Below are 26381 nucleotides of genomic sequence, written 5' to 3'. Positions count from 1 at the left end.
AAAGAAAACTCTTCTGCTTCCATGCTGGTTTATATAACTGTATATTTGCCTTGCATACAATTCTGTATTCACTTTAAAAATAAAATTAGATTGTACTTTTTAAAATATTTTTATACATTTTTTAGCCAAACATATTATAGAACAAAGACTAGTACATACAGTACATGGTGTATTTTAATGTATAGTGCTTTGAATGAGTATCAAATACATCAATACTTGTTTTTCAGTAAGAGTTAATTGCTACATCTTCCCCTTGAGTGAAATTCAGTCTTTTATATATTCTTGCTTTTGTGAACTTCTGTGAACAGCAAAAAGGAACGATTGTGTCTTGTGAACGTATTCTGTTACTGACAGTCTTGTGACAGCCAGGACGGGCACAATATGGCATTCAGTAGAGATGTATATAGGCCATTAGTACACTTGTCCATTCCAACAGACAATAATGGCTTGATGTTTTACCAACAGCAGACCACATACCAAGGGAAGTTTGACAGCACTTAATGCAAATATTTGGTTAAACTTTCACTGTTCACCCCATAGGCTTTTTTCACTTTTCACTGGTGGTTAAAGAACATGTTTTGTTCGCACTCTCACATGTTTTGTTTGCACAAACATTGACACCTGTACTTTTAGCAGACATAAGAGCTGATTTATGAGAACTGGAGAAAGCCAAAGCTGGTCCTGTAATAGCTAAACCACTTCATAGGGGATGATATACTAAAAGAATAGTGTGTATTCACATTGCAGATGAATTCTTTAGCTTAGCTATGTTCACTTTAGTCTAATGCACTGTACACACTATAGGATTTTCCGACTTCAAAACCGTGGATTTTTTTCCGAAGGATGTTGGCTCAAACTTGTCTTGCATACATACAGTCACACAAATGTTGTCGGAAATTCCGAACGTCAAGAACGAGGTGACATACAACACGTACAAAGAGCCGAGAAAAATTAAGTTCAATAGCCAGTGCGGCTCTTCTGCTTGATTCCAAGCATGTGTGGACTTTTGTGCGTCGGACTTATGTACACACAATCGGAATTTCCGACAACAAGTTTTGTTGTCAGAAAATTTGAGAACCTGCTCTCAAACATTTGTTGGCTGAAATTCCAACAACAAATGTTCTATGGAGCACACACACGGTCGGACTTTCTGACAACAAGCTCACATCCAACATTTGTTGTCAGAAAATCCTATCGTGTGTACGGGGCATTGCTTAATCAAGGTGCAACTTATTCAATATTTAGTTACATAGTAGGCGAGGTTGAAAAAAAGACACAAGTCCATCAAGTCCAACCTATTGCGTGATTTTATGTCAGTATATAGTTATGGTATATATGAACTCTATAGGTAGATAGATAGATAGATATGAATATACACTTTGCTAACTGCAATTTTATAGTCCTATTATCCACAATACTTAAAGGAGAAGTCCAGCCTGGGCTCATTCGGCTGGACTTCTATGGGTCACGGGAGTGCAATTTGTTTTGCACTCCTGTGATTTGTTTTCAACAGAGAGTGGTCTGAAGTTCGCTCTCTGCTGACGTCACCAGGATCAGCCCAGGCACCGCGTCATCCCAACCTCGGAAGTCTGGATCCGCCAGGTGCATGGACTGATAGGCGTCTCAACCTCTCAGTGAGCCGCTGGGAGGCTGAGAGGCCACTCCCCGCCCCTCAACAGTTTAGCACTCCAATGAGTGTGGCGGAGCAGAGCAGGAAAGCTGCTGACTGACAGGCAGCAGCTCTCTGCTCGGGGAGGTGAGAGAACGGTGTTCGGTGGCTTGGTTCTCAGTGAAAAGGTGACGGGGGACAGATGCAGCATTGGTCTGATGCTTTATCCTTATAGGTAAGTATGAATATGGGATAAAAAAATCCCATACTTCTCTTTTAAGGTCTCCTCATTGAGGACCTAGCAGGGATCTAACCTTCCCCTACTCTTTCCTACACAACGTAATATTTTTTTATATATAGGCACTGGCAGTGGAATCCCACTGTAGAAAGACTGTTACCACGTTAACTGAAAATAGGACTTGCTGGTGATAAATAATGTTAATTGATGAAATATACCCAGAAAGCCTACACTTGAGTGCCTGGGTATGCAAACCTGCTGCAGTAATTATGAGCAGGTCCCACACTCCTACTTGGATTTATTGGAGGTTGCAGCAGGAAATGCTAGAATCCACAGTCTTAAAGAGGAACACCCAAAACTCCCAATTGGGCAGGAAAACAGTCAGAAATTATGTTAGGGAGATAGTTTTGCTGGAGTACCTAAGACATAAGCCTAGTACTCGCGAGCCGAATGTCAGGCAGCATCGGCTGGTCCAATAGAAACTGTCTGACATTCAGCCCGTGTGTACTGCAGCATTGGGCATGACTAAAAAAGGTCTGCCAACGGACTCCCCATCAGCGCTCTCAGCCAATGGCAGAGCACAATAGGACAGCAGGGGAGATCGCTGTACCAACATTGGATAGTACAGCGGCTCCTCCTGAGCTGTCAGTTTTTTTCCTTCAGCCCTACTGGGTTGAACAAAAAAAACACTAGTGTGTTCTTGGCTATAAAAAGTCAGCCTCCAGCTCTAAAGCCTAGTACACACAGGTCAAATGTCAGACAGCATTGGCTGGTTCAATAGAAACGTACTGCAGCCGGTCCGACAGAAGCCAGCCATTTGGCTGGCTTCTGTTAAAGGGGCATGGCCAAAAAGGGTCTGCCGACCAGCTCCCAATCTGCGCTGTCAGTCAATGGCTGAGCGTGCTGACCAGAGTGTTCTGGCAAGGGGGGCATCCCCCTGTCAGAACACAATAAAACAACAGAGGATATCGATGTACTAACATTGGATAGTTAGTACAGCGGCTCTGACCTGAGCTGTTAGATTTTTTTTTTGTTCAGCCCTGCTGGGTTGAATGAAAAAAATAAAACTACTAGTGTGTACTAGGCTTAAGCAAAATATTTGATAAGTACAGTGTGCTATTATGGTTAATCAGTGAGTGATATTCAATGTTGTTAAAATGTAGGATAAAACTTTTTTTTTCATGTACTAAGTACATGCTACTTAGAAACTAGGAAGTACGGGAGTAAATAGATTCATGTTTCTTTCTTGTTTATGGTCTGTTACTCCACATGTTGGATGTTTCCTAACTCTAAATGTTATAGTATATCTTATTTATCTAAATATGGCAGCTGATTATATGGTATATGGTAAAATGATACCATAAATGTTATGTCATAATGTGTGACATGCTAGAGCTGTATGTCACTGTGGTTAGTAACAATGTTACTGGGATGTTATCTGAAAATATAGTAAAGAAAAACTCTACCAAGCACTATATGCCAACCGCATTGTATTAAAACATATCTTTTTTATGACAAAAAAGCCTACATATTAGAGTGTTCCAATATCTTTGGCTGGAAAATTGGGGATAAATGTGGACTTCAAATCTTTGGTACCATGATGGGATGTAAGATTTCAATACTTTGCTATGTATAAGCTGTGCTCTCACTTAACATTACGTACAGAAGGGAGTAGGAGCAGGTACTTAGGGGCTGAAGCACTCAGTGTTAATTTTGTCGACTAAAACGACTAAAACATTTTAGTCGACTAAATGAATACTATTTTAGTCGACTAAAATACGACTAAAACAATTGAGATGATTAAAATACGACTAAACCCAAAATGGCATTTTAGTCAAAAGACTAAAATGGGACTAAAACTAAAATGCCATTTTAGTCAAAAGACTAAGACTAAAACTAAATTGAAATTAGACTTCAATATTAACACTGGTCTGTAGTGCATGTTCATACCTCAATACCATAAATAATAACATATTAGATTTTTCACTCCAGCAGTATATAATGAGTTTGGAAATTGTAGAGAAATGATAACTAATGCATTAAAATTTAATTACACCGATTAGATTTTAGACGACTAAAATGTACTGGAGATTTAGTCAATGAAATACGACAAAAACTAAAACAATTGCAGAAGACTAAAATGGGACTGAAACTAAAATGTCATTTTAGTCCTAAGACTAAGACTAAAGCTAAATCGAAATTTCAAAGGTTAGAATTAAATGAAAAGCCCAACTACACCTTTTATTGTAAAATGGACAAAAGTTAGTACTTCTGTTGAGTTTTAAATGCTATCTTTGATTTCCTCTGGGAGTGTTTTCCCCTGGACAGTAGGGCAAAAACAGCAATAAAATCCTGACACAGAGTATAAATCTTTCTATCTCTATTGAATAAAATGTTTAATGGTGTCCTTGTCACCATTGTGGGGGTTTCCCATCACTTCCTCTTCTTTCTAATACCTGTCAAATAACCAGAACGTGGGAAGATCTGTTTTGTGTAATATCCCTCAAAAAGACACGAAGCAAAGAGAAATCTCCCAGAGACACTAATAGAAAATATGCTAAAAATAAGTTTTAGCTTACGTTGATATTTTATCCTCTAGTGAATTTCCTCTATACATTTTAAGGCTGCCAAGTTCTGGGCCATAAATGAGCTTCTATTGCTCTGCAAGGAAAGTAGGTAAATGCATTGATTGGTAATATTAACAGTAGTTATACTGTTAGACAGCAATTTTAATTTACAAGACATTTTTTTTAACTTTATTACTTTACTAAATCTTGATTGCAAATGTCTGCAAGCAGTTTACCATCTGAGCAAAAGACTGGTAAGATGACCACATTTTAAAATCCATTTTGAACCATAAATGGGCTAACATAGGAAAACATGTGGGAATGTATAAAACAATAGGTGTGTTAGTTGGAATAAAAAATAAAATAAAATCGGAAGTAAAATGATTGTAAAATTAATTACACGTTACAGTCTCTTCCTAAAATCAGTTTTTGTACAGTTTGATTTGAAGTTATTTTCAAGTTTTTTCAGTCTAAGCTTATTAAATTATATAATCAGACTGTAAAATATATAGCAAGGGATAGGTTTTAGATATTAAAGTTTCACTAAACCCAGGACCATGCATTCACTATATCTGATCTCAAACAGCCTTTTTACACAATGCAGACGATTAACCCCTTTGGTTCCACAGTGAGTATAACAAGCGTGCTTTACTGCATATACAGACTGATTTTACTGTTGTGGGTTTAGTAACACTTTAAGATCTCTTTTACTGAGTTATTTGGGGTTGATATATTAAAAACAAGAGACTTCTTTAAGCAGAAGGCCCTAGAAAGTTTGCAAGTGATATGTGCAGTGTGAACATTGGAAACTCCCTGACCATATGGGGTTAAAGGGGTTGTAAAGTCAGAAGTTTTTTTTTATCTTAATGCATTCTATGCATTAGTGCAGCAGCCCCCCTCAGCCATCCTAATACTTACCTGAGCCCCATCTCTGTCCAGCGATGTCCACGAGTGTCTCGGACATCCGGGACTCTTCCTTTTGATTGGCTGAAACACAACAGTGGCGCCATTGATTAGCCAATCAGGAGAGAGAGGGGCGGGGCCAAACCACAGCTCCATGTCTGAATGGACACAGGAAGTGGCAGCTCGGCTTAGGTGCCCCATAGCAAGCTGCTTTCTGTGGGGGCACTCAACAGAAGGGAGGGGCCAGAAGCACCGAAGAGGGACCCGAGAAGAGGGGGATCTGGGCTGCTCTGTGCAAATCCACTGCACAGAGAAGGTAAGTATGACATGTTTATTATTTTTATAGAAAAAAAAAAACGAGACTTTACAATCACTTTAAGTTCAAATTGAACTCTGTACTCAGTCTCCTCCTCCATAGAAAATAGAACAGTACCCTAATATTGCATATTTTACAACAGAATAGATATAGAACCTACAAAGAATTCAGGCATTGCCTGGTACAAAGATGTCTGTATGTGTGGAGTCTCATCATATAAAGAATTTATATTTCATTACCTGGAAGCAATGCACACTGTGGGTCTCCATCACTTTCAGTGACTTTTTCACCTTTTCATGAGATGTAGTGTTAGTTGATTTCTTTTATCACTGTCATAGACTTTGGTTCTGTCATATCATAAACATAATCTGAATTTCCTTTGTGTATAATACCATTTTGTGTTCTTAAGATTAAAATGTATTTTGCTTTTTTGCAGTTATAGAGAGTTTTGGTAATGGTCAAAGCAACAATTTTTAAAATATTTTTAAAGGAAAATGGGTGAAATTTTTGTTTTAAAAGCATTTTCTTTTATTTTAAGGATGGCAGGTATAACTGTGGTGTGTTTGTTTTCTCTAACTAAGGATTAGTACGTCTAGCTGAAAAAAAACAGCCACGTATCTGATTTAGTGCTGCCCTGAGTATCTGAGAAATAATGAATAAATGAATTACTCCAACGATACGCCTGTCTGGTATGAAAGGAATGTGATTTTGGTTTAATAGGCTGAAGACAAGCAAACTATTATTGAAGTCTTCATCTAGAGGCTGGTCATTTGTGCTTGTTCGTCTGCTTGTCACAATGAGGTCTAATAACTGAACTAAGTGGGGCACATAGCAGTGACTAGCAGAATCTGTGCCTAGCAGGGATCAGAAATGTGTGTTGGTTGTAGCGTCAATCTATATTCTATAGTAAGCTGTTACCATTTTACAACAGGCAATATTTTAGTAACACAAACAAGCAAATGTAATCATGTTGAATACACTCACCTCAGCTGCTTGCATCTTGACACCTGGTTTTATTCCTTTAAACAGATATGTCCTCCCCAACTATGAAGAAGCCTGAAAAGCCATTGTTTAGCCCAACATCACCACAGGATTCTTCATCGAGACTGAGCACTTTTCCCCAGCATCATCATCCGGGGATTCCAGGAGTAGGACATAGTGGTAAGGGCAACAAATGCTATAATCTAGTCTAGTCTTCCAAAATTCTGCTGTATGTAAACACAAGGCACTTGCGTGTTTTGAAGCAGGAATTATTGTTGCTAATGTTATGAGCTGTTTGTTTTTTTGTGCAGAAAAAGAAGCATGTAGTTGTGAACAACAGATTTGTTGTGCTGGATATTAGTAGTAGTATTGTACCAATTTAAAACAGGCCTGTGACCATGATGAAATAAGTTAAAGGAAACTAACTGCAGACCTTGGAAAATGTGGATGATATAATCTGCACTGGGTAGATGCCCAGATTTATTTTGCTGCAAAATAAGGTAAAAGTGATAGGGCATAACAAAAAGGGGAAAGGCTTTACAGGCCACTAACTTTGCACATAAAAAAGTGTCAGATATGGTGTAGTTGTTAGCTCCACTGTGACAGACCTTGGCTGTTGACTTGAAGTCATTCAGGGAAAATAATTTGTATCAGTGCTGAACAACACTTCATACTAATTTGTATACAGGATGACCTGGTTCAGTGGTCATAAAGCCAGATACTGCAAACTTCACTGTGAGTGATTTAGCTAGACATTAATTATTCTCTTAATTGTCATTGTGTTGTGGAAGAAAAGCATCATCTAAAAAATGAAGTGCTTACATAATGAAATCCCACAAACTCCACACACATTTGTTCATGGATATGTGATCCAAGACTCCTGTACTGCCAGATAGCAGCGCCAGCTGCTTTGATAAATTCTCAGTTTTATCACCTGGTACAGATATGGAGGTTGGTTTACTAAAAGAGTTGATAATCCTCACCCAAAAATTATGTGAATACTCACTTCAGTTATTCAATAGTCCAAATCAGCCTTCATCGGTCCTTTGTAATGTGTGTTCCATTTTCTGGCAATATCCACTGGCTGAAGCATGAGAAGTAAATGTGCAAGGATAGAAATACGGGAGCTGTCATTGCTGACTAGACTTCCTGTCCTGTATGCTAGTTCCAGATAGGTAACTAACATAGCTAATAAAAATCAGATCAAGATGGTGGCTCTAGAGATTGTATTGCATCGGTAGTGGCAGCTTCCAGGGAGAGTGTAGCTTAGCGTAACCGTCCCTGTCTTGATTTTGCTGCTCAGTAGGAAAAAGGTTACCTGAGTATAACAACTCAGGCTTTTTTTTCTGGGCAAATCTAATAACTGCATTAGGAAATTATTAATTTATATATTATATGCTGCAGATTATAACATTAAAGTAAAAGTTCACCCTAAAACTAAAATCTGTAAATCTACTGGCTTCCACAATCTAATACTAACCTATCTAGCCCTGTAAATAAGAAATCGCTATAATACATTTTCTGAAGCCACTCTGGTCTGGTCTCCAACGGCGGAAGCTCTGTGCAGGAGACAGCTGAGAATGGCTGGGAAATGCCTGGGAAGTGGCGTCACCCATAGAGTTACTTTGGGGCTTACTTTGTTGGCTGCCTCCTCTGCACCCACTTACACAGAAAAGCATTTCTTCTTTACAGGGTTAGATTGTGGATGCCAGTAAATTTACAGATTTTAGTTTTAGGGTGAACTTCTACTTTCAAGCCTCTGACAGGGTGACAGAAGATAACAGGGGTATGATCCATTTGTTTTTAGTAATTTTAAAAGAGCCAAAGGTCACATTTTTTTTAGTGGTTTGTACATGAGTTCAATAATATGTTTTCAGTGGATGCTCTCTTTTGTGGTTCAGATGTAAAGTCACACAGTGCTATTGCGTAAATTTGTGCCTGTCATTTTTTAAGGTCATGACAGCATGACTTACTTCAGCCAACCCAGTTCAGGTACAATGGGTCAAATTATATTAAACACATGTTTCTGTTTAATGAGTATGGGAATATCCATGCTCAGTTTGCTTCATTAGGTTAACTTCATTTTTCCCCCAGGGCTCTGAGCCAAGATAGAATTTTGGCAAAGCACTGAATATCGCTTTCTTGTGTAACTTAGGCTGTTCACCTATGTGCAGCAGTTATCCTTAGACGCTGCCATGGGCATTGCTCACTTAACACAGGCAAGAAGAGCAGTGGACAAGCACATTAGGTTCTGACTAAGCTTTTGTTGTAAAATATACTGTATAAGCGTTTACTCTATTTTACACAAAAATGTACCACTTCTAAATTGGAAATAGTCATCCACAGATATTGTAAGTTTACATTTTCTCTTAATGATAGGTTTGGAACATTGTGAGTTTAATATAAACATTTAGTAAGAATTCAGTAGAGAATTCCAGGAATACAATTTTTTAAAGTAACTAGTATAAATAATCAAATCTGCCTTTATTCTTGATTACTCTATTCCCTTTATACAGTCATCTTTACAACATAAGAGCCAACAACTATATATTTTGAAGTCCTACCTAAGCACGTCATTCAGTGTACCCCAATCTAAGGAATATGGTAGATTTTTCTATTGCAATAAGATTATAATATATATGAACAGTTGTAATCAGTTAGGGCTTTATTGCCTTTATCAGTGCTGTTAGTTTAACTATGTAAACATACTTGCAGAAGCAGAGCTCCTTGCACAACTACAAGCAGGGGTAGAAAGAGTGACCAAGGTAGCAGAAGTTTTAAAAACAATTTTTTCCTATAATAGTCACTTGTCAGATAGGTGAGTACTATTTGCCATGATTTTTAAGCAGAAAAAAAACACACTTTAAAAAACACATAGGGCTGAAAAGATCAGTACTTACCTTGTATATTCTCTGTAGATAACTTTTCCGTCTGTGGCTGACATTTTAAGTGACACCTTCCCCTTACAGGAAGAAGGACCCATGGAGCCACCTTTGCATGTGTGCTCCCAGCTGGCTCAGTGGACACTTTTCCATACGTCCGCTGAAGCTCATAGCCCTAGCGGCAGGCCATAACCCTACTCCTCTTTCCAGCTACTCATTGACAGCAGCCGGAGCCTGCACTGTCCTTGCTGTTCTGTGCCTATAAAGGACATAAGGAACATGCTCTACTACCCAGAAGTTTCAGAGGAGCAGAGGTGAAATTCTGCCCAGATCGCAGCACTATCCCCAGCATTAACATTTTTCACATGTTCTAAAGGAAACCAGTATTAATAAAACTATGGAGGCTGCCATTGCTTTAGTCTGAAGACAAAGCTGCTGATCTTTAGGCTTTATTCACACAGCTGGAAAAATGTATTTTCTTTCAAAAGATGTTTATTTTTCAATAAAAGAACAATAAAATTAAAATACATACACTTATTCCTGTGTGACAATATCAGATTCATTTGGAATACAGTTAAGGGATGTATAAGGACATGGGAAAGATAAACCGAATAGTCCAACACATGTGATCCTCGTGTTGCCCCAGTTTTTGGGGACCGACTGAGGAGATCAGGATAATATTCCGGCACCCCTTTTGGGGATAATGATGTGCCCAGGGAATACCCTCCAACCCCCCCCGTGGGAAAAACTAGCTGGGGGTTCCTGACAACCGAGGTTGCCGGAAAGGGAACAATTGAGCTGATGCATGATGTCCCTTGAGGTGGGTTCCTTTAGTATAGTCTTCTCAGAGGCGGTGTATCATAGGTACCCTTGGTATGAAAAGAAGGTAATAAGTGTATGGTGTAAGAGGGAAAGGAGGGAGAAAAGTAGGAAAAGAGGAGAGAGAGAGGTAGAAAAGTAGAAAAAGAAGCCAAGCAACAGGAAGGGAGTGGTGGAACAAGTTTGTTAGACTTGTACCCCAGGTATGAGAGCTATGCCCATATATTTGGCCCAGGGTTCCCAAGTGGCTTCAAATTAATTGGTTTTGTCTAAGAGGATGCTTGTGAGTTTTCCACGAGATTTTGCGGAAAAATGTATTTTCAAGTTCTTTTTTATGTATGGATCTCAACACAGCTGCACTGTTTTAATGGAGACATTTGAACAGGTGTGTAAACGTGCACTTCATTCAGATCCATAACACATGATCAAAAAATCTGCATTTGAGGATATGTGTATGTCCTCTGACATTAAAAAAAACGGGGTCATTTTATGTATTTAAAAAACCGATCTAAAAGAAAGTATCTTTTATGCAGGAACTTTTGCATCAGTAATATGTTTATGTTCCTGTTAATGTAGCCCTAAAGTGGTTGTAAATCCCATTCATGAAATTTGACCCGGGCACATCTATCTTTAGTATTTACTTATCTCTCTCCGAAGCTCTAAGTGCCGTATCTTTCTGCTGCTCTGTTCCTCTGTTATCAGTAGAGTCACTTCTGATGAGTTCTCCAACACAGGAAATAACAGCAGCTGAAAATGTGTGTCAGGGAGGGAGCTTAGAGGTAGAAAAGCAGAGAGCATGTTTATTCAGACTACAGCTCTGCATGTTCCTTCATTCTTCTGCCTATGTGGGGGGGGGGGGGGGGGTGCCTTTCCTTCAATCAGCTCTTACACTGTGTAAGCCCAGACTCCCCTCTCACTGCTGGAGGAGAAAGTAAGAGTTCTAAGATTTCCTGATCTGCACTTTCCAAAGAGTGTAAAAAGGGAAAGACAGCAGATATACATGTAGAACTTATGTGGGGAGATTTGTTTAATCTCTGTATATCATCTGAGGCTATTCACTTCACTGGGTAAATGAGAGGGTTTACAACCACTTTACCACTACTTGATCTAGCTCAATAACTCAGCATGTGTTGAAGTCATCAAATTAGGAAAACAGACAGGTAATTCATGTTTTCTTGAGGAGGTCAGAAATTGCATCCACTCTATTTTTCTTAGCACAGTTCACCTACAATAGTGCAAGGAGACTAGAGAGACAATTCTTGGCTGCAGCTCACTATTTAGAAAAAAATGCAATTTGGTAACAACCTTCAGATATGTGTGGAAATGTTTTCTTGGTGCCAGTACCAACCATTTATTGAAAACTGGTGTACCAACCATACAAACATGGATTAGGACTACCTGAACAGTTCTTCATGTTGAGGGCAAGGATGAAGATGCACAGTCAGTTTATCTTTCCTGACTTTTTATCATCTGAGTATCACAGATGCTGTGCCTGCTGCTGACTGACAAACTGACACAGCCATCAACCCTTTTAGATCAAGTCATTACCATAACACTATATCAAAGACTGTAACGAAGCTCAAATTATGGAAATGTTCGTTACCAGGCAAATCAAATCAGCTTATATGCTTAAAAAAGGAGCAGGGCCAAATGTTTCATTTGGTTGGAATGTGATTTGTTTTCCTTGCCTTATATTGATTCCCCTTTATCATAAAACACAATCTGGCAAGGAGTCCTGTTCTTTTCTTATAAATGTATTCTCCGACCAAATTAATTAAATAAATATTGATATCGCACAAACCCTTTGCCATCTCTGTACAATGAAAATAGACAGACTGTTTTTTCTTGGTTAATATTCTGTCTGTTTTCTTTTTCTCTGAGAAGAACTTGTGTTGTTGCCCTGGTAATTAAAGAGGAAGTCCACCCCCCCCCCCCCCCCCCCATGAAAAATTCAAAGTCTGCAGCTACAAATACTGCAGCTGCTGACTTTTAATATATGGACACTTACCTGTCCAGAGAGCCCTTGACGTCGGCACCACAGCCGCCATTCCTGGTAAGAGAACCCTACTACGCATGCGTGAAGCGCGCTGCGCTTTCTTATTGTTCTGGTGGCCGAGGAAGGAGGAGGGGCCGAACCTCTGGGAGACTGAACCACGTCAAAAACAGGTACCCATTCCCCCCTCCCCCCTGAAATGTGGCACTGGAGGGGGGGGGAGGAGACAAATAAGCGGAAGTTCCACTTTTGAGTGGAACTCCACTTTAAATACCTCTGGATGAGTGGATGTTAGGTGGATAGATTAAAATGTCTACTGCAAGTTAGCAGTATTTAAAGGAAAACTTTTGTATGTATTTAGAGAGTTCACAATTTAAAATAATTTTGTAACATTTACTTTTTAAAGTTTTTTTTTTTTTTTCATTTTGTATAGAATGAACAAGAATTGTAACCCCTAGCAGGTTTTTATTGCTGTGTTTATCCCCTTTACTTTTCTTGGTAACCATTGTCCCTGTGACTGAAAATTAGGGGAAATCTATTCTTTAAACCTTGAAGGTATTTCTTTTCACTTTCTGTTGTGTCTACAGGGGAAATACGTGAAGGGAAATCTCGCAAATTGGACACAGAGAGGGAATAATTCTCTTTACTATATATATAAAAAATGGCTTTATTTGCAATTTCTTTATTATGTTAATGTTATGTTATTTATTATGCAACAGTCACATTTTACCTATTATAGATATGAAAATTTTTTTTACATTTTATTTTTTTATTTCCTTCTGTATTTTCTGTATCGGGACACTTGATTAGCACACCTGCTTAACAGAAAAACTCCATGGCTTAGAATACTGATTACCTGGCTGTTGCTAATTTAGTATAAATATTTCTGATTCATGGACCTGAAACTATTTTGCAAGTAGCCTCCCATAGACTTGCAGGTATGCAGTGTCCCTTTGCAGCCAAAACCCATTAGGAGTTAACGATGACTTATTTCCCAGTGTGATGCAAAGGCTCACAAATATGTGGGTTTTGTTATCTTTCGAGACTCTGGAGAAAATACTTAACTAGTGAAATATGTTTTCTTTCTGGGAATAATGCTTTTATTTCAAGTAGTGCTAAATCAGAAAATGGTGTAATTCCTGAAAGCTAAACAAGACTTTGAGCAGCCTGATATGGGAAAGTTGGACTGTTAGTTCTCAAGGGACGTCTGGTATTTAGGCTTCATCTAACTTTCTAGTACAGCAGGGAAAGTAATCAAATAACAATTTCAGAAGATGTACGGTAAGTACAGCATTTGTTGAGATTGTTTTATTGAATTCCGGTGTTTCTTTTCTTCATTATCCTAACAAAACATGAAACAAATTTAAACAGTAATGTTTTTCTTTTTCTTTTGTTTTACCAGTCATCTCAACCAGGACTTCACCCTCCCCTCTGCCATTTGCAACGCAAGCTATACTTCCTCCGGCCCCAAGTTCCTACTTTTCTCATCCAACAATCCGATATCCTCCACACCTGAATCCTCAGGATGCCCTGAAGAACTATGTTCCTTCTTATGACCCGTCCAGTCCACAAACAAGCCAGGTAAAGAAAATGCCACAGTTATAAATATAAACCATCAGCCCCCATGAATGCATTAAAACAGACGTACAAGTAGTGTTCCAGTAGAGATATTTTTACATAACTTTTGGAAAATAACTGTAAGGTTTATCAATTGGAATGTGCTGTTTGTGCTATTGTCTACAGACAAGGAGTGAGCCATGGACCTACCATTAACAGACAGTGCTCATATGTTGCCATATGATAATATAAAGATCACAGGACCTTATGTTAAACGAAATGTGTGGAGGTGTAATGCATTACATTCAAAAAGGAAATATGTTATTATGTCATTAAATAAATAATGGGGTTGTAAAGGCAGAAGGCTTTTTTTTTATCTTAATGCATTCTATGCATTAAGATAAAAAACCTGTGTGCAGCAGCCCCCCTCAGCCCCCCTAATACTTACCTGAGCCCCATCGCTATCCATCAATTTCCACGATTCCCTCAGCCTTCCGGTACTCTCCCTCCTGATTGGCTGAGACACAGCAGTGGTGCCATTGGCTCCCGCTGCTGTCAGTCAAAGTCAGTTAGCCAATCAGGAGAGAGAGAGGCGGGGCTGAACTGCAACTCCGTATCTGAATGGATACACAGAGTAGCAGCTTAGCTCGGGTGCCCCCATAGCAAGCTGCTTGCTGTGGGGGCACTCGACAGGAGGGAGTGAAGAGGGACCCCAGAAGAGGAGGATCTGGGCTGCTCTGTGCAAATCTACTGCACGGAGCAGGTAAGTCTAACATGTTTGTTATTTATTTTTATTGTTTAAACAAGACTTTACTTGAATCACTTTAATTTGAATATTAACTGATAGATATTTCCCCTTTTTGTTTAGATGCAATTTTAAAGTGAGTCTTTCAGTGACTTTACAAGTCTGCATGCATACATTGCTGGCATGCCACATTATACGACAGTATAATTTTCCAAAAAAGCTGTATTTTTAATCATTAAAAAGCAGTAACTGAGTTGCAAGCATGTGATTTTGCATAGACTGAGAAAAAAACCATCAGTCGTAATTTAATACTGCAATAGGGACACGTTAGATCTGAATCTGGAAGTTCGCTGTCATTGCTAGGTCCCTGTGCTGTAAGTAGGAGATTCTGCAACCTGCACTTATACAAAGGGGCAAGGATGCTTGTGGCATCATTGCCCTAATAGGGTCAAATGGCCCTATTAGGGCAGTGGCATTGGCCTGATATGCCCTTTGTATACATTAGCAGTGGAGCATGGAATCTCCCACATGCAGCTTATTGGCCCAGCAATGACAGCTAGCTTCTGAGTTTGAACAAACTTGGGTTTGGACTGAACCCACGCCCGAACCTAAGCTTATAACTAAAGCCAACCCTGGATAATGACTAAACAAAATGGCTATTTTCTTCAGGAGTGAATGACAAATAATTGCATTTTCAGGAGGAAGTATGGTGGCCTATATTTGCGGTAATAAATGCTTGTAATATGCTTACTCAGTACTTAGCTTGCATGTACTGCACATGAACAATACATCTGATACTAGGTCCACTTTAACACAAATGTAACAGTAAAACATCAGTGAAAACATCTACGTTGGAATTATCTTGATTATTGTAGCATTATCTGGATATTGGTTTCAGCTGCAGTATACATTGTGAAATGTGACATTTAGGCCCCTTTCACACTGGGGCGGTGGGGGCGTCGGCGGTACAACAGCGCTATTTTTAGCGCTGCTGTACCGTCGTTCTTGTAGCTGTATTCGGCCGCTAGCGGTGCGGTTTTAACCCCCGCTGGCGGCCGAAAAAGGGTTAAAATCACTCGTACAGCGCGGCTATAGCCACGGTATTGCCGCGGTATAGCCGCGCTGTCCCATTGATTTCAATGGGCAGGAGCGGTTTAGGAGCGGTGAATACACCTCTCCTTCACCGCTCCAAAGAAGCAGTTTGCAGGACTTTTTTCACCGTCCTGCCAGCGCACCGCTTCAGTGTGAAAGCCCTCGGGCTTTCACACTGAACAAACAGTGGAGGCTGTTTAGAGGCGGTTTGCAGGCGGTATTTTTAGAGCAATACCGCCTGCAAACCGCCTCAGTGTGAAAGGGGCCTAACTTATATTAATTGCTATTTAAACCAGGACTTACCTGGATTTTGTAATGCAAAGAGGATGCATTTACAATTAGTTTGGTTTCTGAACAGTTTTAGCTTGTTTGGATAAGGGCCAATCTGTGTTAGGTGGCATACTCAAAGTGAATCTGTAAAACATTGTAAATGTTTAATGTAAACGTTCAGCCTAAATATAGATACCACAAGGTATTTCCTTTGCTAGTTTTGGATAGTTTTTTGAAGGATTGTAACTTCTGTTAAGTTTTTATTACAGATTAAATTCAGTATAATGAAGCACTACAATCATAATCATTATCTATTTTCATAAACAAATTTTGTCAGAAAAGAAAATGTAAATTTGCTTAGTATCAGCATGTGATATGGAGGTAATTAAAAGTTAAGTCACAGTATACTGTTCTTCTGTGGCCATGCACTACAGACAATAGCCCTAACCAAGCACGGAGGGCTAATATTTTCTACAAGGAAGATTCCTAGACAGAAAGTTTTCTATGGGCCACCTGTGATGATTAGCATAAAATTTAAATTTCCCCCTACTTTCTCTCACAATGCCAAATGTCAGAGATGGCTTTCCTCTCTTTTTGATACATTTCCTCTTACTTCTTGTCAGGTTTCTAAGCAGCAACTGAGACACAATTTCTGCACTAAGCCTTACATACAGCTATACCAATCAAACAGGTGTTAACCATTATCTTCTCTATCCAGAACAGAAAAAGGATTTGTCAGGAGATAATGTTAAAGCTGATCTGTTTACACATTGTACATCAAGTCAATAATAGTGGAAGGTATAGCAGCAGACTGTTGAAACCATGATCTTTTAGTATTATGTGATAAAAAAAAAAAATTAGTTGCATAAACATTTGGGTATTAAGAGTTGTCTACTGCCCCGACCTTAGATCACCTTAGGCATCATTTTTATTTTCAAAATGTAATCATTTTAAGAAATTCCATTGTAATAGTCCATGTAGTAAGAAAAAAAATAATTTCCCTTGCACATATTGGGTATACGATAAGAATACAGGTTCACCTGATTTACTAACATTCACTTTGTGAAATGAACATATACCTTTCAAATGAATGTTTACTTTGCTAAGTGAACACCTTCTACTCCTATAGCAAATTAAGCCCAATATCTCAGTTCTGGAAAAAATGCTTTTCAAATATGGTATTGTCCCTTGAGACTTTTTTGTTAAAGTTTTGGCTATTCATAACTGTGTTTAGCACATGGGCTAAATGTACAGTTTTAAAGTATTTATTAGGTAGAATTTGTGGCCTTTGATTGAGTTTACAGTCTGAGATTACTTTCTTAACCACCTCCCACCCGGCCACTGCACATACGGCCGGGTGGGCGCTCCTGTCACCCAGACACGGCGCATCTCCGATCGGCAGGAGGGCTCTGTGGTTGACCCTCCTGTGTCCAATCACAGCTGTCATGTGATGTAAATAGAGAGCTGGTTTCTAGGCGATTGGCTCTCCTCTCCTCACACGGAAGTTGTCAGTGAGGAGAGTAGAGCAGATCACTGCAGCCAGCCGGTGATCAGTGAGTATGAGCTGTTTTTTTTTTACAGCTTTTTACTCACTGATCACCGGCCCAGTGTCCCCACACATGTCCCCACACAATGTAAACACACAATGTCCCATAAATAGTGTCCCCAAAACACTGTCCCCACACACATGTCCCCACACAGTAAAAACACCTGTCCCCCACATATGTAACAGTAAAATCATATGTCCCATTGATCATCTGCACACATATGTCCGTGATCATCTGCACACATCTGTGCATGATCATCTGCGTACATCTGTCCATGATCACACAAACCAATTATTATACACTTAACGAGATTTTGTTTACCAAAGGCATGTAGCAGAATACATTTTGGTTTAAATTTATGACAAAATTAGATTTTATTGGATTTCTTTAAAAACAGAAAGTAGAATTTTTTTTTTCAAAATTTCCACTCTTTATTTTGCTTATATCGCAAAAAATAAAAAACTGATTTGTGAATAAATACCACCAAAAGAAAGCTCTATTTGTGTGAACAAAATGATAAAAATTTCATTTGGGTACAGTGTTGCATGACCACGCAATTCTTATTGAAAGTGAAAGAGCGCTGAAAGCTGAAAATTGGCCTGGGAAGGAAGGAAGGGGGTGAAAGTGCCCAGTACTGAAGTGGTTAAAGGAGAGTTCCATCCAAAAAATAGCATGAAATTATCATGACTATCATTTTGTCTTTCCAGCGAGAGTTGTGGAAGTACAACAGTAAATGAAAAATGCATTACGCCTGCACAATGACCTGTCAGCCATTTTAAACTTTCAAAGAGACTTAACGGCTGTGTTAAAACAAACAATTCAATAAAACTGGTTTTACTGCCATGATTTCCGGTACTCCCGAAACTATAACATCCTTATGGCCTCCCCGGATGAGCAACTGTGACTGTGCATGCATTCACAACCCCCCCTTTTTTTCTTTTTCCTCCTAAGTTTTCCTGTTCAGTAATTGTGTCCCCTATTGGGCTTGCTTATTCTCTTCTCCTTCTTGCTCTCGCCTTCTTGTCTTTTAAGTTCCGTGACATTATGCCTTTTTCTTTCTATTGGAAACCAGCCTCTTGGTGAATTTAGTGTTTTACACTGTTGCATTCTTTGACTACTGTAATTTTTAGTTGCCGTCTTGGCATCACCCTGCTTTGTACCTCGCATATGGTTTTACTTTATTATAGGTTTGTGTAACAGTTTATGATTATTATACCCTATATCAATGCTGGATTTGTATTGTCTTTGCTGGTGCATGCAATAAAACTTTAAATCATAAAAAAAATAAAACTTTTAAAGAGAAAGTTCTACATGAGGCATCACAAGGTATCCTTTATTAAAAAAAACCAAAAAACTCTTCTATACCCTTACTGACCCATTTTTACCTTGTTACTAAGCTTTCAACCTCCCTAAGCTTTGTATTGTAGCACCACCCCCAGAGTTAATGCTAACTCACACATTGGACAGGAGTACTAAGATGGGGCTTAGCTCTGTAGCTGGAGAAGTTTGGCTCTTGCAGCCTAAAAACTCCAGGCACCCGCTTCCCCCCAACTAACTACTGATTTAGTTTTAAAAAGCAAAAATACAACTTCAATATATATAACTGTTTTATTGGTTCCTGTGGGGCTGGTAAGAACTCATTAGTCACTTCTATTATTTCTTTATTTGAAATCACAGTTTTTCTTATAGTGTTTTAGGAATAAGACTAGCTGACAGTTAGGGGTCACTTATTACTACAGTACGTAAAAGCAGTGCTTGGTTTTCACTTTTCAGGTATGCTTTTTGTAATAAATGACTGAAAAAAGTTGGTAGTTCAACAAATTCTTAACATACCACCACTTCAAACAGGCTGGAGGATTGGGACGCATATTTGCTTTAGCCCTTGTTCCTCTAAGTGGCTAAGACAGCTGGAAGCTTCTTAGGTGCCTACCAGTTATTACACACATAAGATGTGTTCATACTTTTAGAAAGATGGAAAATTATTTTAATATAATTCACTGTTGCTGAAATGTCTATGTTCCAATTGAACTCACAATTATGCTTGAATACATTTTAAAAAAGAGTAATGTCTCTTGCATATGATTGTAAATTTGAAGTAAACAGGCTTATGTCTCCAAAAGTAAAAGCAGAACTACAGGCAAGCATTTTTCTTTAAAACTGCTCTTTACTCGCACGGCTTGTATGCCATTTCTGGTGCTGTAAATATGAGAGTTGTGGTCATACATAGGAGCTGTACTGTTGTTTATGCACCCTTCTTCTTACCTTGTCCATTCACAGGATTCCTTGTATTCTGCCAATAGTTCACTACATACAAGGTGTTTTATGAATGGATAAATGACACTGACAATGACAAATGGACAAATGACAGTACGGCTTTTGTGTATGAGAGCTACAGCTCTCATAGTTACAGCACCAGAAGTATAGTGGGAGCTGTATTTTGTGGCATGAATCATTTTGAAAATAGTAAAGAAAGATCAGTGATCCCAAATGTGGCATGCATCTCATCTTTTTTTACACAGCAGATTTTAACCACTTGCTGCCCACCATATAGCAAAATGATGGCGGCAAAGTGGTTTCAATATCCTGACCGGACGTCATATGACATCGCCAGAATATCAAGGCTGGCGACCCAGTCTGGCACACCGCAACACCAATCAGCCATGTCTAATCCAATCACGGCTCATCACAGTGTAAATAGGAAGAGCCGTTGATCGGCTTTTCCTCAGTCGCGTCTGTTAGACGCGAGTAGATTATCAGCGCACCCCCCCGAGGATGCCCACACTGGACCATTAGGGATGCCACTAGGACCACCAGGGATGTCACCACCAGGTATGCCACCCTAGACCACCAGGGATGCCAATCAGTGCCCACAATGGATACAAATCAGTGCCCACAATGGGCATCACTGATTGGCAGGCATTATTGTTTGGCACTGATTGGCATCCATCCGTGCCCATCAGTGCTGCCTTTCAGTGCCCCATCAGTGCCGCATATTAGTGCCCATCATCAGTGCCCATCAATGCCACCTTATCGGTGCCCATCAGTGCCGCCTTATCAGTGCCCATCAGTGCAGCTCCATCATTGCCCATCAGTGAAGGAGAAAACGTACTTATTTACAAAGTTTTGTAACAGAAACAAAAACAAATTTTTTTTTTCAAAATTTTTGGTCTTTTTTTAATTTGTTTAGCAGAAAAAAATCACAGAGGTGATCAAATACCACCAAAAGAAAAAGCTATTTGTGGGAACAAAGTGATAAAAATTTAGTTTGGGTACAGTGTAGCATGACCACGCAATTGTCATTCATAGTGCGACAGCACTGAAAGCTGAAAATTGGTCTGGGCAGGAAGGTGTATAAGTGCCCTGTATTGAAGTGGTTAAGAAAGTGTTTGTTCTGCTTTAAAGTGTATATTAAGTGGATACCTTGTGGTGCCACCTTTTTATATAGGACTTTCTCCTTTTTAATCTTGCTTAGAGTAGGAATTATAAACCCACCCTTTCTATTGGTTGGCACAGAAAGTGATCAGAAACCCCACATTTTTCAAGATTGCAGTGAAACAGAAGGTGAAAAAAAAAATTCAAATTACAGTGACAATGTTCTAAGAGTTTACCGTCACCACTTTGGGTTGTGTCTTCAAGGTGGGTAGGAAATGAAGGGAAATCTCCTCAATGGTACATAGAGCGCATAAAAAACAGACTCATTTTAATAAGTTTCTTTATAAAAGTGCACAGATAAAATGTGGCAATAAAAATTTACACTTAAAGCAGAGCTCCACCCAAAAGGGGAAGCTCCGCTTGTTCGCACCCTTCACTGCCATATTTGGCACTTTTTTGGGGAGGAGGGTGAGAACAGAGACCGGGTTTTGACAGGTACCCACTCCTACTTCCGGGTAAGATCGATGTCAAGACCTTCAATTAAGTCCGGCCCCTTCTCCTTCCCCCTTCTGCCTTCTGGGACACACACAGGTCCCAGAAGACAATGGGACCATTTATAAAGCGCAGCGTGACTCGTGCATGTGCCGTAGAAAACCAGCTGTGAAGCCTGAGGACTTCAATGCCGGTTTCCCTTAGTGAAGATGCTGGCGTGGCGCCTGCACCCAAAGACGATTGAAGAATCGGCTTGGGTGCCGGCATCACTGGATCCCTGGACAAATAAGTGTCTTTATATTAAAAGTCAGCAGCAACAGTATTTGGGGGAGACTGGAGCTCCTCTTTAAGAATCTGAAAAGTCATCCTCTTCAGAAAGTCACAGTGCATACTGGTTTTACTGACAAACATTTCTAAGCTAAAAAAATTGCCCTAATTTATTAAGAAAAAATATGTCAAATTTACAGGCAGCTGTAGAAAGTAGAGTGGAAAATGTAAGGTTTCCAGTCTTTATAATCTCCCCTTAAGGGCTATACATGGTGGAATTATCCATAGTCTTTCTTTTAAGTATTTGATTTTAACCATGGGTTTTGTACAGCTGTTAAAGCAGCACCAATACGCAGAGATCAGATAAACAATCCTGCACTCCTCATATACCATGGAGATGTGAATGTTTAAATTTATATCCTGCAAGTTCACTGATTGCCTTAAACAAAATAATGTTATTAGAGAACACATTTGTGCAGAACAAGTATCCCTGTTATAACAAATATGTCTGTGTGTGAAATTGTGAGCAGCTGGAACCCTTCATACAGTCTTTCAATTTGTTGAGCTGACTTGTGTTGTATAAAACAAGAAGCCTGTGTAGTGGTTTGTCTGAATTGTTCAAGTCATTATTTGAGTTCCACTCACTTTTGACGATTGCTAACACTACAGTGTCTGCACACTAATGAAACTCATCACTTTAGATTGCTAGTTGAGTGCAGGGATAGTTACTGTATTTTGCTTGTTGTCTTAACTGGTTAATGACAGACTATCAGAAACCTTATTTGAAAACTGGAGGTCACAGTAACCCAGGAAGTAGTAGAAAGCCATTCTTCAGAGGATGCCTTGAACTAACTGGTATTGTTATAAAGCCAATCCTGCATCATGTAGTATTTATTTTTAAGCTGGGTATACAGTAGGTTTTCAAATGAAATGTTTCATTTCAAGAATGCTTCAATTTTATAATCATTAGCAGGGATGAGCCGAACACCCCCCGGTTCGGTTTGCATCAGAACAGGCAAAAAATTTGTACGAACATGTAAACACTGTTAAAGTCTATGGGACACGAACATGAAAAATCAAAAGTGCTCATCTTAAAGGATTGTATGCAAATTATTGCAATAAAAAGTGTTTGGGGACCTGGGTCCTGCCCCAGGGGACATGTATCAATGCAAAAAAGTTTTATAAATGGACGTTTTTACGGGAGCAGTGATTTTAATAATGCTCAAAGCGAAACAATAAGAATATATATTCCTTTAAATATCGTGCCTGGGGGGTGTCCTTAGTATGCCTGTAAAGTAGCGCATTTTCCCGTGTTTATAACTGTACCACAGTAAAATTACATTTCTAAAGGAAAAAAAGGAATTTAAAATTGCTCGCGACTATAATGTATCGTTGGGTCCCAGCAATATAGATAAAAATCTTTGAAAAAAAACAGCATGGGTCCCCCCAATCCATTACCAGGCCTTTTGGGTCTGGTATGGATAATAAGGGGAACCCTGCGCCAAAATTTTTGAAAAAAATGGCGTAGGCCCCCCCAAAATCCATACCAGGCCCTTCAGATCTGGTGTGGATTTTAAGGGGAACACCGAGCCAAAATAAAAAAAAATGGCATGGGGTCCCCCCCAAAATCCATACCAGACCCTTATCAGAGCACACAACTTGGCAAGCCAGAGGAAAAGAGGGGGGGGGGAGAGAGCCCCCCTCCTTGGGGACAAGGGCTTTATCCCCACAACCCTTGCCCGGTGGCAAAGTGAATGGACATCGCAGGACAGTTTTTATTTTTTAATAAAGGAATTGTCCCAAATACCCCATACCCATTCACATGGGGGGGCTGGGATCTGGGGGTCTTCCAGATTCTGATAAGCCCCCCGCCCGCAGACCCCCACAACCACCGGGCAAGGGTTGTGGGGATGAGGCCCTTGTGCCCATCAACATGGGGACAAGGTGCTTTGGGGGCGACCCCAAAACATCCTCCCCATGTTGAGGGCATGTGGCCTGGTCTGGTTCAGGAGGGGGGGCACGCTCTCGTCCCCACCTCTTTTCCTGCGGCCTGCCAGGTTGCGTGCAAGGATAAGGGTCTGGTATGGTTTTTGGGGGGGCCTCTATGCCATTTTTTTTACATTTTGGCACAGGGTTCCCCTTAATATCCATACCAGACCTGAAGGGCCTGGTATGGATTTTGGGGGGGGGGGGCTACACCATTTTTAAAAAAAAATTTGGCGCAGGGTTCCCCTTATTATCCATACCAGACCCAAAGGGCCTGGTATGGATTTTGGGGGGACCCCACGCAATTTTTTATTTTATTGGGGTGCAGGGTTCCCCTTAATATGCATACCAGACCCAAAGGGCCTGGTAATGGACTGGGGGGAACCCATACCATTTTTTTCAATGATTTTCATCTATATTGACGGTATCCGACAATACATTACAGCCGTGAGCAGTTTTAAATTACATTTTTTCCTTTCCAAATGTCATTTTGCTGCTCTCATTCATAAAACTATGTACGGCTACCGTGTAAGCAGCCTTAAATAGTGTGGGGCGTGGACTCTGAGCCATGATTGGCCAAAGGCCTTTGGCCAGTTATGGCTCTCACAACAGAGCACACTGTGATTGGCCAAAGCATGCAGGTCAAGTGCATGCTTTGGCCAATCAGCAGCCGTCAATGCACTGCGATCTCGCAGTGCTTTGACGGTTTTGCCGTTCATTATGGCACGTTCCGAATTTCCCGCGAATGCCCCATAATGTTCAGTATTCGGCGAATGGGCGAACACCCAATGTTCGAGTTGAACTTATATTCGTCTCGAACCGCATGCTCATTCCTAATCATTAGTAGTGTCAAATAAACTTGTTTTTGATCACAGCGACAGGAAGATGCAAAAAGAAGGCTACATTTTTTTACTTTTTTTTTCGAATGAACAAATTTCTAACAGTGCATGTGGTTTTCATCTAGGAAAATCCATTCACTCCAAAATCAAATGTTAAAAGCAAGCAAAATTTTAGGTTACTTTCAAACGACATTCTTCAAGCTGTCAAATGTACTGAGAACTTTTGTATAAATGTTCACACAAATATTTGTATGAGCATTCGTTAGAAAATCTACCAGTGTATACTCTTTAGAGTTTCACATATATAAAGTCTTTTATAATGCCCTGTGGGAGGGGCAAAATGCGTCAACTGAGATTCAGGTCTCTTAGTGATGCCTCGTCAGGCAAGCGATGGAACGCAAGTGGTAGAACGCGGTGAACCAGCGAGTACCCGAAGCCAGCTGATTGCCCTGCTATATATATGTGAAAGTTTTATTTTTCTCTGGAACACTGTAATGGCCCGTACACACGGTCGGATTTTCCGATGGAAAATGTCCAATCGGAGCGTGTTGTCGGAAATTCTGACCGTGAGTGGGCTCTATCGGACATTTTCCATCGGATTTTCCAACACACAAAGTTGGAGAGCAGGAGATAAAATTTTCCGACAACAAAATCCGTTGTCGGAAATTCTGATCGTGTGTACACAAATCTGACGGACAAAGTGCCACGCATGCTCAGAATAAATAAAGAGATGAAAGCTATTGGCCACTGCCCTGTTTATAGTCCCAACGTACGTGTTTTACGTCACCGCGTTTAGAACGATCGGATTTTCCGACAACTTTGTGTGACCGTGTGTATGCAAGACAAGTTTGAGCCAACATCCGTCGGAAAAAATCCTAGGATTTTGTTGTCAGAATGTCCGAACAAAGTCCGACCGTGTGTACGCCCTATAAGTGTAATTTTAAACCTCTTTTTACAATCAAAGAATGTACTACACTATACAAACTCTCTCCTTCTATGTATGAGCTGTGATGGTGCAGACCTCCCAGACATCTGCAGCCCATAGGAAGATTGGAAGGACTTGCGGTTACTACATCTCCCTGCTCACCAACCTTAAAGGAGAAGTCCAGTCTGAGCTCATTCGGCTGGGTTTCATTTAAGGGTCACAGGAGTGCAATTCGTTTTGGACTCCTGTTTTCAGCAGAGAACGGTCTGATGTCCTCTCTCTGCTGACGTCACCAAGATCAGTCCAGGCACCGCATCATCCCGACCTCGGAAGTCTGGATCCACCAGGTGCCTGGACTGATAGGTGACTCAGCATCTCGGTGAACCGCTGAGATGGCCGCTCCCCGCCCCTCCACAGCTCAGCGCTTCATTGCTGATTGACAGCAGCTCTCCACTCGGGGATCTGTGAGAACCTAACCATGGGCTGTGTTCGATCGCTCGGTTCTCAGTGAAGAGGCGATGTTGCATCCACCTAGGTAAGTATAATGGGGAAAAACCTGTAAGCCCATACTTCTCTTTTAAGCGCAGTAGACCCACATGCAATACTGCTAGGGTTTTTTGGGGGATTCTTTTTGATTCCTTTTTTGCACAGTATCTTTGCATGAGTATTGATTATTGTGATTAATGAACACATTACTGTTTGAAGCTGTGGTTTGATGCACTTTATTAGGGAATATAAAATTAACAGCAGCAACAGGATTAGTTTGGAAGTTTAGGTTCACATAGTGCAGGTTTTTTTGGTATTTATTCCTATTGTTTATCTCTAATTCCAAGCATGACAGCCACGTTTTGATGTAGTTTTGTGTCCTTTATTGATCCAGATTACCATTTACTAACATTAGCATTCTGCATTTGCATTATGCATTGTACTTTTATTAAGACTTTTAATTTAGCTGTACATTATTAGACTCATTTTAAAACA

The 26381-nt window shown here is 40.0% G+C and overlaps 1 protein-coding gene across 11 annotated transcripts in view; it reads left to right on the top strand.

Annotated features, from left to right (window-relative positions):
- NFIB (nuclear factor I B) overlaps positions 1–26381 on the top strand; it is a 595118-nt gene that overhangs the window by 497614 nt on the left and 71123 nt on the right. For all 11 annotated transcript variants that reach the window (XM_073635597.1, XM_073635538.1, XM_073635590.1 and 8 more), the window contains 2 exons: positions 6663–6794; positions 13711–13889. In XM_073635597.1, the coding sequence (XP_073491698.1) occupies positions 6663–6794; positions 13711–13889 (311 nt within the window). The remainder of the gene's footprint in view (positions 1–6662; positions 6795–13710; positions 13890–26381) is intronic.

Source organism: Aquarana catesbeiana, linkage group LG01 (assembly GCF_042186555.1).
Source record: "Aquarana catesbeiana isolate 2022-GZ linkage group LG01, ASM4218655v1, whole genome shotgun sequence".
In the NCBI taxonomy this organism is placed as follows: Eukaryota; Metazoa; Chordata; class Amphibia; order Anura; family Ranidae; genus Aquarana; species Aquarana catesbeiana.
The sequence above is the reverse complement of the archived record's forward strand: the minus strand, read 5'-3'. Positions and strand labels throughout refer to the sequence as shown.